This window comes from Bos mutus, chromosome 28 (genome assembly GCF_027580195.1).
Source record: "Bos mutus isolate GX-2022 chromosome 28, NWIPB_WYAK_1.1, whole genome shotgun sequence".
Lineage (NCBI taxonomy): Eukaryota > Metazoa > Chordata > Mammalia > Artiodactyla > Bovidae > Bos > Bos mutus.
In genome coordinates, this window is record NC_091644.1 from 16,934,623 (window position 1) to 16,948,152 (window position 13,530).

At 41.0% G+C, this 13,530-nt stretch overlaps 1 protein-coding gene across 1 annotated transcript in view; it reads right to left on the reverse strand.

Moving 5' to 3' along the window:
• MCU (mitochondrial calcium uniporter) overlaps positions 1 to 13,140 on the reverse strand; it is a 201,912-nt gene extending 188,772 nt beyond the window's left edge. The window contains exon 1 of the mRNA XM_070364438.1: positions 12,973 to 13,140. Coding sequence (XP_070220539.1) covers positions 12,973 to 13,122 — 150 coding nt within the window. The 5' untranslated portion in view covers positions 13,123 to 13,140. The remainder of the gene's footprint in view (positions 1 to 12,972) is intronic.
• Positions 13,141 to 13,530: the final 390 nt, after the last annotated feature.

Below are 13,530 nucleotides of genomic sequence, written 5' to 3' on the forward strand. Positions count from 1 at the left end.
ATGTGCAACAGAGAATGAAACACCCCCCAGCTAAAAATGAATGAGTCAGAACCAAAGGTATCAACTACACAATTTAAGTTTTAAGCAAAAAAGAACAAATTATATAAGGATATATCCAATGTAATATCTTCTAAATAAGACTTAAAACATGTTTACAATGTTGTATGAGCTATATGGCATAAACATATACAAGGGAAACATCAAACTGGAGAGTGTTTGGCAAAGAGGAGAGGAAATAGGCCTGAGGAAGGCAACCTGGGGTAGCAATTATAATTGTATTATTTCTTAAGCTAAAAGAAATACATTATTCTACTTGTTTTTATAGACATTACATACTTCATAATTTAAAAAAAGACTTTTCCCTTTATATGTTTGACGAACAACAAAATTCTTTATGAAGGACATCCACTTCCCCACCCCCAGCACCAGAAAACCACCACCCTCAGCTGTCAGTATGGCCTTTCCAAGCGGGCTTCTTTGAGAGCCTGATCCTCAGTAGTTATCTTTTTTCTTCTGCTAGTGCTGCTACTTTCTGATGCTGGCTGTGATGTAACCTTCCAGATCCATATCTCAGAGCCTCAGCCTGTCTCTACTTTTAATCTTACCAAGAGTATTCGTTTTAGGCAAGAAATCTATTACACATAGTTTCCTTTCATTTCCCCCCTTTAACTGCTGAAAGCTCTAGTAATCATTAAAAAGAGAGCCATTATGTATCTAAAGCTCACTGGACTTTGTGGCAGTTGGCCAAGCTATGAACTCTATTTCCTTCTGAATCAACTACTAACACAGGATGAGATATTAAAATTAAAGAAAGTACTGAGTTCAAGTCTCCATTTAATAAATGAACATTCCAAAATTTTGTAACATCGTATATACTACAATTCTGTTCTACCATCTCAATTGTGCTTGGATAACATTTTGTTTTGATGCTTAAGTCAGAGCTAGAAATGGAAAAAAATAAATTTCATATTTTGGGGGGTTAACGAGAACAAAATAAGAAAACAAAACCCAATTACTAACATGCATATAGATGAGACATTCAGACAGAGTATACCCTTGGGATCCCCTCAAAAACAAAAACAACAACAAAATCACTATTACCTCTTTGTGATCAGAAAACTCATTTTTTCCTGTCTACTCAGCAGCTTCTGTCCTTAGCATTCAAAGATCACGGAAAGAGAGGTAGTAAGAAAGAGACAGGGACAGACATTAGCTGGTATTCTTCTGTTTACGAAAGAAATGTAATTCCATCAAAACCAAACCAAAAACTTTCCATTTTCTCACTTGCTTTTTACTACTTCCACTTCATTCCATCTTTAAACACTTCTTTAAAGTATTCTGACAGCTATAATCTGTTTTAAAGTGAAAAATAGGTTTTTATCACACTTGGCCACTTGCCACAGCCCTAGCAGCTAGCAGAATTCTGGCAGTACAAGATACAGGATACAGTGGGGGTAGATGGAAATACAGAAGATTTGTTCCAAAATAAACACCTCCAAAAACCTGTCATCTTTGGAAATATGTATCAGTAGGGAATATAGAGTTGGCAGCACCTCGTTCAAATAGTTCCTTTCTCTTTTCAGCAGTGCCCAGCCCTTCACTCTTCTCTATTCTCCTTCACTTGCTCCAAATACCTCCCAGGTAGATGTCACTGTGTCAATTTCTTAAATTACCTATAGCGTACATTCTTTTTTTTCCATTACTCTTTTTACTTAACATTGCACATAGCCATGCTTGTTTCAGCACAACCTGTGAAGTCTTTTAAGATTATCAGCTGCTGTCTGAAGCAAAGTCATTCCTTCTTGATAGCTCTATGATTTCCATCTGTAGAATCAAGGCACAGGGAACAAGATGATATACCAGGTTGAAGGAGTCGGACAATGGTCCCTAGGACTTTTTAACTCACTGACTCATTTGTCCAACACTGACTGAATGTCTACATTCACGACACTGTAGTAGACTCAGTTCACAGGGTTTGGAAGACCAGACTACTATGAACAACTAACCACTTGTTAAGATTTTCACACTGGGGATTCCTGTAGTATAAAATCAAAGAAACATTTTCTGTTCCAGTCTGGCAGGTCACAACTCAGAATTCATGAATGATTAGCACAGTCCTGTCTCACAACACACCATCATTAACTGCTTTTTTCCTCCTCCCTTCTCTCCAACTCTGAATTTCCCACCATATCTTTACCTCTTTTCCAACTCCCTCAGCAGTTTGAATTAGAAGAAGAAGAAAAAAGAAAGATGGAAACAAAGGCTTAATGAATTAAGAGGAACGTAGGGTAAATTGTTCATCAAGATGTCAGAAGTAATTATGCAAACTGTCCTGAAAAGGAATTGGAAGGCTCTTTTTTTGTCACTTCAAGCCCTTTGCTCTTGTGAGAATAAGTAAACATATAACCATCAGTTACTGATTTTATACAAGCTAGCCAATGAAATAACATAAAAATTGCTTGTCGTGTTACATAAAAATGATAAATTAGAATTAAAGAACTTTTTAGGTTCACCTGACCAAGCATCCGTATTGAACTGACAAAAATAATAGGATCAAAGAGGTTATGCCACTCACTCAAAGTCAAACAGCAAGTTATGGAAGAGAAAGCAGCAGAGCCCAGACCCCTAACTCCATTATACCACATAGCACATAATTCTCTTCAATTACTTCTTATTTTGGTGACTGGGAAACACACACACACACAAATACATACACACTCTTAGCACTTCCATCTTTTCATTTGTTTAACCATCCCAGAGAACTATTAATAATAAATTCTGTGATGGTACAACTATTATTTGCTCCCATAAGATTTCAAAACGTTCATCAACTACACCGCAAATACAATCTTTTCTGGTAGAGCAGATACACTAATGCCTCTAAAAAATTGTCATAATTGTAAAGTAAATATTTACCTTTGTATTATAATAAAACCTAGAAGACCAAAGAATATGTGCTCTCCAGTAAGAAAGCCAGTAAGGTCCTAGTCAATTAAAATGTTAGAGAAATCATTTCAAATAACTTGTTCTCAACCCTACATAAAGGCTCAGCGCCAAAGAATTGATGCTTTCAAACTGTGGAAAGCATCTTTGGAGAAGAATCTGCAAAGTCCCTTGGACAGCAAAAAGATCAAACGAATCAATCTTAAAGGAAATCAACTCTGAATATTCATTGGAAGGACTGATGTTGAAGCTCCAATATTTTGGCCATCTAAGGTGAAGAGTTGACTCATTTGAAAAGACCCTGATGCTGGGAAAGACAGAAGGCAGAAGGAGAAGGGCCAACAGAGGATGAGATGGCTGGATGGCATCACTGACTCAGTGGACGTGGGTTTGAGTAAACTCCGGGAGATGGTGAAGGACACGGAAGTCTGGCGTGCTGCAGTTCATGGGGTCGCAAAGAGTCGGACACGACTTAGCAAGTGAACAACAACAACAACATATATGTGTGTGTGTGAGTGTGTGTGTGTATATATCACTACACTTGCAACACTGAGGGATAATACATATATATTCCTACTACTTCTGCCACTCCAATTTCTCATATTATGAATTTCTCAGAGAAATTCATAATATGAGAAAGAAGACTACATTCATAATATGAGAAAGAAGACTGCTAAAATTTCACTAAGAAAAGATTTCATGCTTAGGAATAGCTAGTTTTGTTTGCTTATTTGTTTTTTAAAAGATAAGATCCTCATACTTAAAATTGGTATTTAATGCTTAATCATACTTAATGCTTAATATTTCCTAAAGGAAATCAAATATCACAGAAATGGAAAGTTAAAGGGAACAAAGCCCAATAAAATTACTCAAAAGTATTCATCTAGTTAATGAACATGTTAAGAGTTTCTGCTTTGGCAGAGTATAATACACAGAACATATTCTTTCAACAAGATCTGCTGAATGCTTATCATGCTATGTGAACTTTTTCATACTGCTATGCAAATCTTCCAGATTTTGATATTATGCGGTACAGGTAGGGAGGCAGGAATAGGGATAATGTGGATATCTGATTTTATATATAAATTTTTTAATAATTTAAAAATAATTAAACCAGTTTTTTTAATACAAAAGCAGAGGTGTAGAAAAAACAACAAAGAAACATACTCAACATGACAATAAAAAGAAACTCACAGAAAAGGTCAAAAAATAAAATTTCTGTACTTGAGTAATACAGTCAGAAAGGCTGCCTTTCTACCTAGTACTTACTAGCTGAGTAACAGCCCACAGCCAAGTCCTATCAGCAGTCCACAGCCAGTCAAGTCTTATCAACTCTACTTCCTAAACCTCCCTTCTCTCTGTTCTCTTGTTCTCTATCCTCAATGCTACTGTCCTAGTTTAGACACCTTTTGCCTGGTCAATTAAGATGTTCTACTTGTGTCTGTTGTCTTTCCAGCCCCAGCCTCTCCAACGAAGTCCGCACACTGATGCCGGTGTGAACCTAAAAGCAGAACCTAACCATGATTCAACTGCTTGAAATTCTTCCCTTGCTCACCTATTTGACAAGTAGCATTTCTGCAAACTGTAGCTTAAACTGCACAATCAGTTTAAATGGGTCTCAACCAGAATTTCCTTAAGAAAACAGAATAGAAACTGTACATGCCTTATACTTAGTAAAAATATTGTAGCATGAGACCTTTCCCAGTTTTATGCACACATGCATATACTCAATCAAAATACAAAAGTTATTTCTACTGTGGGTTGAGTTTTTTAAAAAAATGCTGACTTAATAAAATTTCAGCTCCTTCGCAGGTTCTTTCACAATCTGATCCTTTATCATAGCAAGCGGTTAAGAGACAGGCTCTGGAGCCAGACTACGTGGGTTTACACACTAGCTATGCCACTCACTAGCTGTGTTATCCTGGGCGAGTCATTTACTAGCTGTGTGTCACTGACTGACTGTGATTCTGGGCAAATCACTCAATCAGCCTGATGCAACTCAGTTTCACTATCTGTAAAACAAGGATAATAGCAGTACCTGCTCATAGGGTGTCACAAGAATTAAGTGAGACTGTATAGTGCTTGGGACATGGTGCACTTGATACATTTTATTATTGGTATCACTACTACTGTCCAACTTAATCTCCAGCTGTTCTTACCCAAACTCCAATTCTAACAAATGACTGGCTGTTTCTCAAGTACATTGTACCCCTCACACTGTCATGTTAGATACCACTGCTGCCTTAAATATGAATCGACCTTTTCAGCCCCCCACACATTATATTTCCTCATATTTCAGCTCAAGCAAGGTCTCCCCACTTAAAGGCTTTCCTAACATCCTTTGGTAGCTCTCAGTGTTCCCACTGAGTCTCTACAGGGGAAAAAAGAAAGAGCATAGCCAGCTGCAGTCTTGTTTATGAAGGTCTCCTGGCCAGGCTGTGAACCCTTAGAACCACAAGAGAAACATGTCTCTTTACCAGCAGTGTCTCACAGAGAGTAGGTGTTCCACAGATATTCTCTGAATGACTCTAGGTTATTCATCTTTCTAGGTCTTTATTTTCTCATTTGTACAATGGGGACAGTATTTTGCCTGAAGGGTTGTTATGGAGTACACTACACAATGTTGTAAGTGTTTGATAAGGAAGCAATGCTCAGCTATTACCAGGTTTACTGGGTGGCACTTTTTAGAATCTCAAACTGAATTTCAAAGATCTCGGGCAGGGGGCGTGGTGGGGGCGGCTTGAGGAGCAATACCTTAGACCTTTATCAGCTAAAATCTGGTGGGGAGAGTAAAAAAAAAAAGATTTAAGAAATGTAGCCAATGGGAGGGATAAGATCTCTTGGAAGAAACTGCAGCAGATGCTTGAGAAACAAAACTGAAGGAGCAGACCCTGAAAAGGAAGGAAGACCCACACTGACAACCAGCATGCTACAGCTTTAATTTCAGCCAGACTCAGGCTTACATCTCAGCTCCAAAACATTTGTTCATCTTTGCATCCCTATCATTAAAACAGTTTATGAAACGAAAAGAAGAAATTAATCTATTTCATCCTCAATTTCCTTATCTATAAAACTAGCACAATAATACCTTTCATAGGGTTATGGTAAGAATTAAACATGGAAACACAATGCCTTTAACTCTGAAATGCTTTCTTCTATATCTACCCCTCTATCTTTAAAGGCCAGGTAGTTCAGCTAACCTATTTGCTCTCCTGTTATTTTATAAACTATCAGTTGCATTAATACTCTTAAACTTCCTGTAACATCATTTACCATAGGTAAGAAGTACAAAGTGGGCCAGTCTTAGAAGGCAAAAAAGAAATTTTAAACATCTTGCAACCTGTAAGATAGTAAACTCAGGACTGAACATTTGAGACTACCCTCTGGATAGCATCATACACCCAATGGGCTCTGCTCAGCAGTTTTCTGGTGATTATTACAAGTGCTCTCACCAAAAGAAAGTGGACAATAATAAGAAAAAATATGTACAAACTGAAAACTTTAGTAACAAAGCATAAAAGGTAAACATTTCACCCTTTTGGATTAATAAGTATTATTAACATCATCAAAGGACTTGTAGAAAGACTCTTATTTTTAACAGATGTCAAAATGCAATGTCGTATTAACCAATTATTCCAGAACTGAAGTAGAAAAAGTTCAGTTTTAGTATGCTAGTAAAGCCAGTTAGTGATGTAATTTACCAAGTTATGCTTTTACCAATAAAAAAAATTCGAGCCTGTACATGGTTTATGGGTCAAGAATTCACTAAGCTTATTAAAACTACTTTGCTTGAAGTCACCTTTGATTTTTACACAAGCTGTCTCACTGCAAGCATTTAACAAAGTGCAGTGAAATAAATGGATCATTTTCCATTTGTGTTCAGCTGCAGAGGACAGGTTTTTTTTAACCAGATGTCATCAAGCTTAATCTAAATCAGGGAGTAACCAAAATTCAGTTTGACTTTAGGGTCTTGCTGGAAGAATTTGACCCCAATTCACTTTCAAAAACCAGTCTCAGCTTAATCATTTTTAGAATGAAACAGAATTATATAATTTCAAGGGGGAAAAAACTGAATGGGAAAATTAGCAGATGTGTTAGCCATTATCAGCTCTGTAGTAACTTGTTAGGTACCAAGGAAATAAAAGTTCCTTTCCTTTACCTACAGTCTTGTCAAGCTCTAAATTCTAGGACTCTTTTAGGTACATGTCTTCCACAGTAACATCTTCCTGTAACATGTTGTTCCTGTACTGTATCAATCAGTCAAATAAAGATTAGAGGATTCCTCTATACTGAGTGGGCTTCCCTGGTGGCTCAGAGGTTAAAGCGTCTGCCTCCAATTCGGGAGACCTGGGTTTGATCCCTGGGTCGGGAAGATCCCCTGGAGAAGCAAATGGTAACCCACTCCAGTTTTCTTGCCTGGAGAATCCCATAGACGGAGAAGCCTGGTAGGCTACAGTCCACGGGGTCGCAAAGAATCGGACACAACTGAGCGATTTCACTTCACTTCACTTCTATACTGAGTGGTTATCTTGAGATCTTAAAAGGTAATTATCTCCTTAATTACAGGAAAACAAACAGTAATTATTTAAGAAAACCCACAAAGCACAAAGCCAGAATATAAAAAGAAATAAAAACCTACATCTCAGGAGTTATTGAGAAAATGGTATCAGCGAAGTGCTACTATGGAAGACCATAACCACTCCTTGATCGCACTTTCAAACAGGAGGAAGCCCCAAAACCAAACGAATTCACATTCAAGTTGTTGTCTTTGTCATACGCCATTCTTGATGCTGCCTTTCTATTTAGATTCCCTCTTGGAGCAGAGTTCCATAAAGCATAAAATAGAACCCCTTGAGACTTAGAAAAGTTCAATTAATCAGAGTTTGTTGACTAAATCCAAATTTACTCCTCCAACTATCTTTGGGGCTCAAAATAAACAAGATTTTAAAATAAAGTTTCCTTAATAAGTCTGCTCTAAGCATATTTATCCAGAACCCTCAAAATCTTAGTATTTTAGTCCTCTAAAACAACAATAAATCTAGACTCTGATTCAAACATATATTTCTAATAATCTGGGTATTTCTTTTACTTTGGATAGAAAGTTTGTACCCCCCCCACCCCCCAGTAGACCTAATACAATGTTACCAACTCTCCTTTACTAGTCCACCATCAGTCCAGTTCAGTTCAGTCGCTCAGTCGTGTCCTACTCTTTGCGACCCCATGAATTGCAGCACGCCAGGCCTCCCTGTCCATCACCAACTCCCGGAGTTCACCCAGACTCAACGTCCATCGAGTCAGTGATGCCATCCAGCCATCTCATCCTCTGTTGTCCCCTTCTCCTCCTGCCCACAATCCCTCCCAGCATCAGAGTCTTTTCCAATGAGTCAACTCTTCGCATAAGGTGGCCAAAGTACTGGAGTTTCACCTTTAGCATCATTCCTTCCAAAGAAATCCCAGGGCTGATCTCCTTCAGAATGGACTGGTTGGATCTCCTTGCAGTCCAAGGGACTCTCAAGAGTCTTCTCCAACACCACAGTTCAAAAGCATCAATTCTTCGGCGCTCAGCCTTCTTTACAGTCCAACTCTCCATAAACAAGTGTAATATATAACCAAGGACAGCATTGACAATAACAAACTTAAAGCAATTACCCAAATTAACCAAATATGGTTACCTAAGCAATAAGTCATTAAACAAGTCAAGGTTGGGGGAGGGGGCGTGGCAGAGCACACCTTTTCACTGGCAAGCAGACAAAAGGGTGTGTATTTGTTATCTATGTATCTAGCACTGCTCTGGAGTCCATGAGGGACTAAAAGGAAACAAGATACACAATCTTTGCCCAGAAAGATAAGACATCCACAAATGAAACATTTAGAGAACAAGCCAGAGTCAATCTGTATCCTGAAAATAATAAATCCTACCAGCATTCAGAGAAGACAGAACAGAACAATGGGAAGGGGTTAAAAGCTAGGAAACACACAAGATTCAGACTAGGATTGCTCCTTGAATCCACCTCTATTTAAAAGCATTTTTATCCCATGGACATGTATGCTGCTGCTGCTGCTGCTGCTGCCGCTAAATCGCTTCAGTCGTGTCCGACTCTGTGCGACCCCATAGACGGCAGCCCACCAGGCTCCCCCGTCCCTGGGATTCTCCAGGCAAGATCACTGGAGTGGGTTGCCGTTTCATGAAAGTGAAAAGTGAAAGTGAAGACGCTCGGTCATGTCTGACTCTTAGCTACCCCATGGACTACAGCCCACCAGGCTCCTTCGTCCATGGGATTTTCCAGGCAAGAGTACTGGAGTGGGGTGCCATTGGCTTCTCCATGGACATGTATACACTCCTACATTTAAAACAGGTAACCAACAGGGACCTACTATATAGCACATGGAACTCTGCTCAATGTTATGTGACAGGTTGGATAGGAGGGGAGTTTGGGGGAGAAGGGATGCATGCACATGTATGGCTAAGTCTCTTCACCATTCACCTGAAACTATCACAACATTGTTTGTTAATTGACTATACCCCAATACAAAATAAAAACTTCAAAAAAAAATGTTTTTAAAGAATTTTTATCCCAGATGTCATTAACCACAAACGGAACAAGTCACTTCCCTTGGTTCCCATTAGGTCTGTTTTCTCATCTGTAAAGTGAGGAAGTTAGGTTCAAAGAGGAGTCACAGGTCCCAGTCTCTCACATAAAATGGACCTTAGAAGATAGAGGAGTGATTAAGACTAAAATTCCACTACAAAAACCGCATAAACATTTAGTATGGATATATGAGACGCTGGTTTAAGTACAGTGGAGTATTTGTGCTGAGTGGATCTGGCAAGGTAAGACTCAGCCAGTTCATAAGGATCCCAATTAAAGAACTGGGACTTGTCTCCGTGTCAGGCAATGTAACCTCTCTTAAGGTTACATTACTCTCTTAAAACTTCTAGGTTAAAAGAAAACAAAATAAAAAGCTTTCTCAGGTTAAACTGAAATGATATCACTGCCAAAGAACTACAATGTGTAAAGCAGAAAGGGACAGCCATGATCCGTAACAGTATAACGACAGACTTAAGAGATTTAGTAATTCAGCATAGCCGTTGACCACTAGGAAATGCCAACATTCAGGCTATCATAATCAGAGATGAGACAGATGGAGCAAAGAAATTACACAACCCACAGTGAAAGGCAGTTCCCTTCAAAGAATCATCCTTGAAAACAGCCACCTTCACTAACTGCACAGAAAGACATGCAACAAATATTTAAGATCAGTCTTCATTACAGCCACAGGCTGGAAAGCAATAACAGGCTCTTCACACAGAAAAGGAAAAAATTACACTAGATGGTGCTACAACTACTGACTAAGCCCCTGCAGCTTTTCTCCCATTTACTCAGTTGAACAATGGTTTAATGGGGGGGGGGGGGGGGCGGGGAAGGGAGGGGGATGTCGGGGGGAGGAGGCCAAGTTCGGTTTCATAACTTCACAACCACTTTTACCTATATTAGCTGAACTGCATTGCTCTGGGCTTGTTCTTCAAATCTGGAACAGATTCAAAAACATGCCTCTCAAGCAAAAACTCAACCAGTACTATAACTGGTTATTTATACTGATTAATTAAATTGACTCTAATTTACCAGACTTACTACAGCAGAACAAAAGTGGCACAAGCAGGACTTGTGATCTGTCCAATGCAGAGTGCCATCTGCTGCACACGCGCCGGATGTCACCCACACAAGACTCAACCTCAGCCTCTTCTCAGGGACCTTTATAAGAGCAAGTTGTTTGTTCTATATTGCCTAATACACGTGCCTCAAACCAACAGAGGAGAATTCTCATTCATGGGGTTTTGAAATACCAGTACTTTCATAACAAGCAGTAGTAAGTTTTAAAAGGAAGGAGAAAGATGTGAAGGAGCAACTGCACTTTATAATCAAAAGAATACAATAAGAGGGAAAGAAATATCTGGAGTGGATCAGAGTCCTAAAACCGTTGTATATTCCCCATATAATCTTGGCCACATCTCTCCCCTTTCTGGATCTCAATTTCAGGCATAAAATGTCAAGAATTAAATAGGTCTCTAAGAGATATCTTTCAAATTTTGAGCCTTGTGAGGAATCAAAAAATAATAGATGGAGACAGCAGTACACATGATAGCTTTGGAGCAATCATAGAAAAAGAAAAAAAATAACTTTACATATTTTAAATAATCAGGCACAACTTTTTTCAAAATCTTACAATGCTAAGTTCATTTTCAAGTCACCATTCTTACAACACTTCCGCCCATCAGAAATAACACTTCATTTAGTTGTGCTTTCAGCTCAAATTTGGCACATCACTTTTACCCACACCAGAATAGCACAGAAAAACACTTTCATGAAGTACCTGCACAAGCAAGGCACTCACAGCCTGACAGACTCGCATAGTGGAAAATACACAAGGCACAAATTTCAAAACGCTAAATGAACACCACACCCAAATAGTCTAAAAAACAACTGCAAAGTCGAATATATTATCAAAATACAGAGACAAAGACAACTTGGTAAGTCTTTAAATAGTTTGAGGGGTAGGGGAATGCAATCAGATTTTTGGGTGGCCTTATGTTTTTAAATGAACAAAACATATAACTGGAGGCTATGAAACATGCAAATCTAAATTGAACTGTGGAAAGCTCGGCTCTCACCCAAAAGCTTCAGCAAAGCAATATGTCAGTATGCCAAAATGAAGTACAATTTTCTCACAAGGAGGAGGAGAGGGTCCATATCTGTGACTAACAATAACAATACCATCTTGCATTTAAAGAGCATTAGTTCTTTTCACTACTCTTTCAGACACCTAATTTTATGCTGTCAACAGTCTTAGGGTATCCTCTAAAAACCGCCAGTTCAGTTTCCTCTCAAGAGCCATGTGATCAGAACAAGAAGACAGGTGGGTGTATTTGTTGAGGGCTGAAGGTACTAGTTTCTGCTATCAGGCAGTCTGCAGTGATTTCTCATTACCACACTATACAACTTTGCCCTAGGAAATAAAACCTACACTCTTTCTTTTGGAGTTGGCCAGATCAGATCAAAAATATGGATCTAGAAAGTCCAAAGAAAGATAACCTGCTGACTTGTTAAATCAAGAATTCCAAGTCAACTTGATCTCTTGCAACTTAAAAAGAAATATACACACACCCCAAAGCTGTTCAAATAGAAACTCCTGTGCGTTGCCAGCCAATGAAAGCCAGCAATAACGGGTTAATACAACCACCAAAACCCTGCCGCTGGGAACAACTTGTCATATTCGCTTCCCCTCTGCCTGCTGCCCACCCTTCCTTTTTCAGGCAAGCACAAGCTTATAAACCAGCCCTCCAAAAGGGCCACCGAGGACCTTTAAGGACCTGAGAGGATGGAGCTTGCCTCCTGAAGCAATGCAGTATCCATCGCAAGGGTGCTGTGCCCCATGCCCACAAGCAGGAAGTCACAGAAAGGGATAAAGTTTGATTTTCCGCCTTGCCGGTTCACATAGGGCCGAGAAGAGAACGAGGGAGCAGCCCCGCTGGGGTTCAGGGTTGCCCTCCGGGGGACAGTTCCCAGCAGCATGGCACTGCCACTCCTGACACAGACACAAGGCAGCCGCGGCAACTCAGGACACCCCAACCCGCCCGGAGGAGAAGGGAAAGGGGACAACTTGAACAGTGCTCAGTTAGGGAGCAATGGAGCAGAGCTGTTAAGGAAAAAAGAGGGAGGGACCGAGATTGGGGCGGGTCGGGGAGAGGTTCAAGTCCCTTCCCTTCCCCGCCCTGGTGTCCCCGGTCCTGCGGGGACATCCCAGCCGTCGCCCCTCCTCCTCCTCCTCCCGGCTTCCTCCGCCCTTCTTTTATTCCTGGTTGCCGCCGCAGGCGCCTGAAGGGCACGGCGGCTCCTCGGTGCCCGGCAACCTCGGGAGCGGCCGCGAGTTGAGGGAACTCGCCCGCTGCCCCGGCGGCCTGCCTGCCGGCGGCTCCCACACGCCAGCACCGCCCCGCCCTCCCCGGAGCCGCCAGGCGCGCTCGCTCACCGTCCGGTGGTGCTGCTGCTGCCGGTGGCGGCTGACGCCCAGAGCAGGGAAGCAGCCCGCAGTCAGCGCTCCGCAGCCGCCGGCGCCCCCGCCGCCGCCACCCCGGGAGGAGAGGAGCAGCAGCAGCGATCTACCTGCGGCGGCCGCCATCTCTCAACTGTAAACGGCGCCGACCCAGGCAGCGCAGCGGACGGCCGGGGCGGAGCTAAGGCCGCCACTCACCGGCGCCGGCCCAACTGCCGCCCTGGACTGAGTTGATGAGGCGGGGCTTCGTGCAAGGTCCAATCGACAGGCAGCAGAACCACACTAGAGACTGCCTGTCTCTTCCAGAGTTACCTATTGTGGGGCATAGTCAATTACGGGCAAATTCTAGGGAACGGGTAATTGGCATCCAAACCCCACAGGATAGCAGCAGTAGAGATAGCGTATTCGATTCGGCTAATCTTCATCAAGGATACAGCTATATAATAAGTGTAACTGGGGAAATGGATATTTGTGCAAAGCTCTGTAGTTCGCGAGTGTTTTAAGTTGGCAAAATAGACTCCAAATTAGTAATCA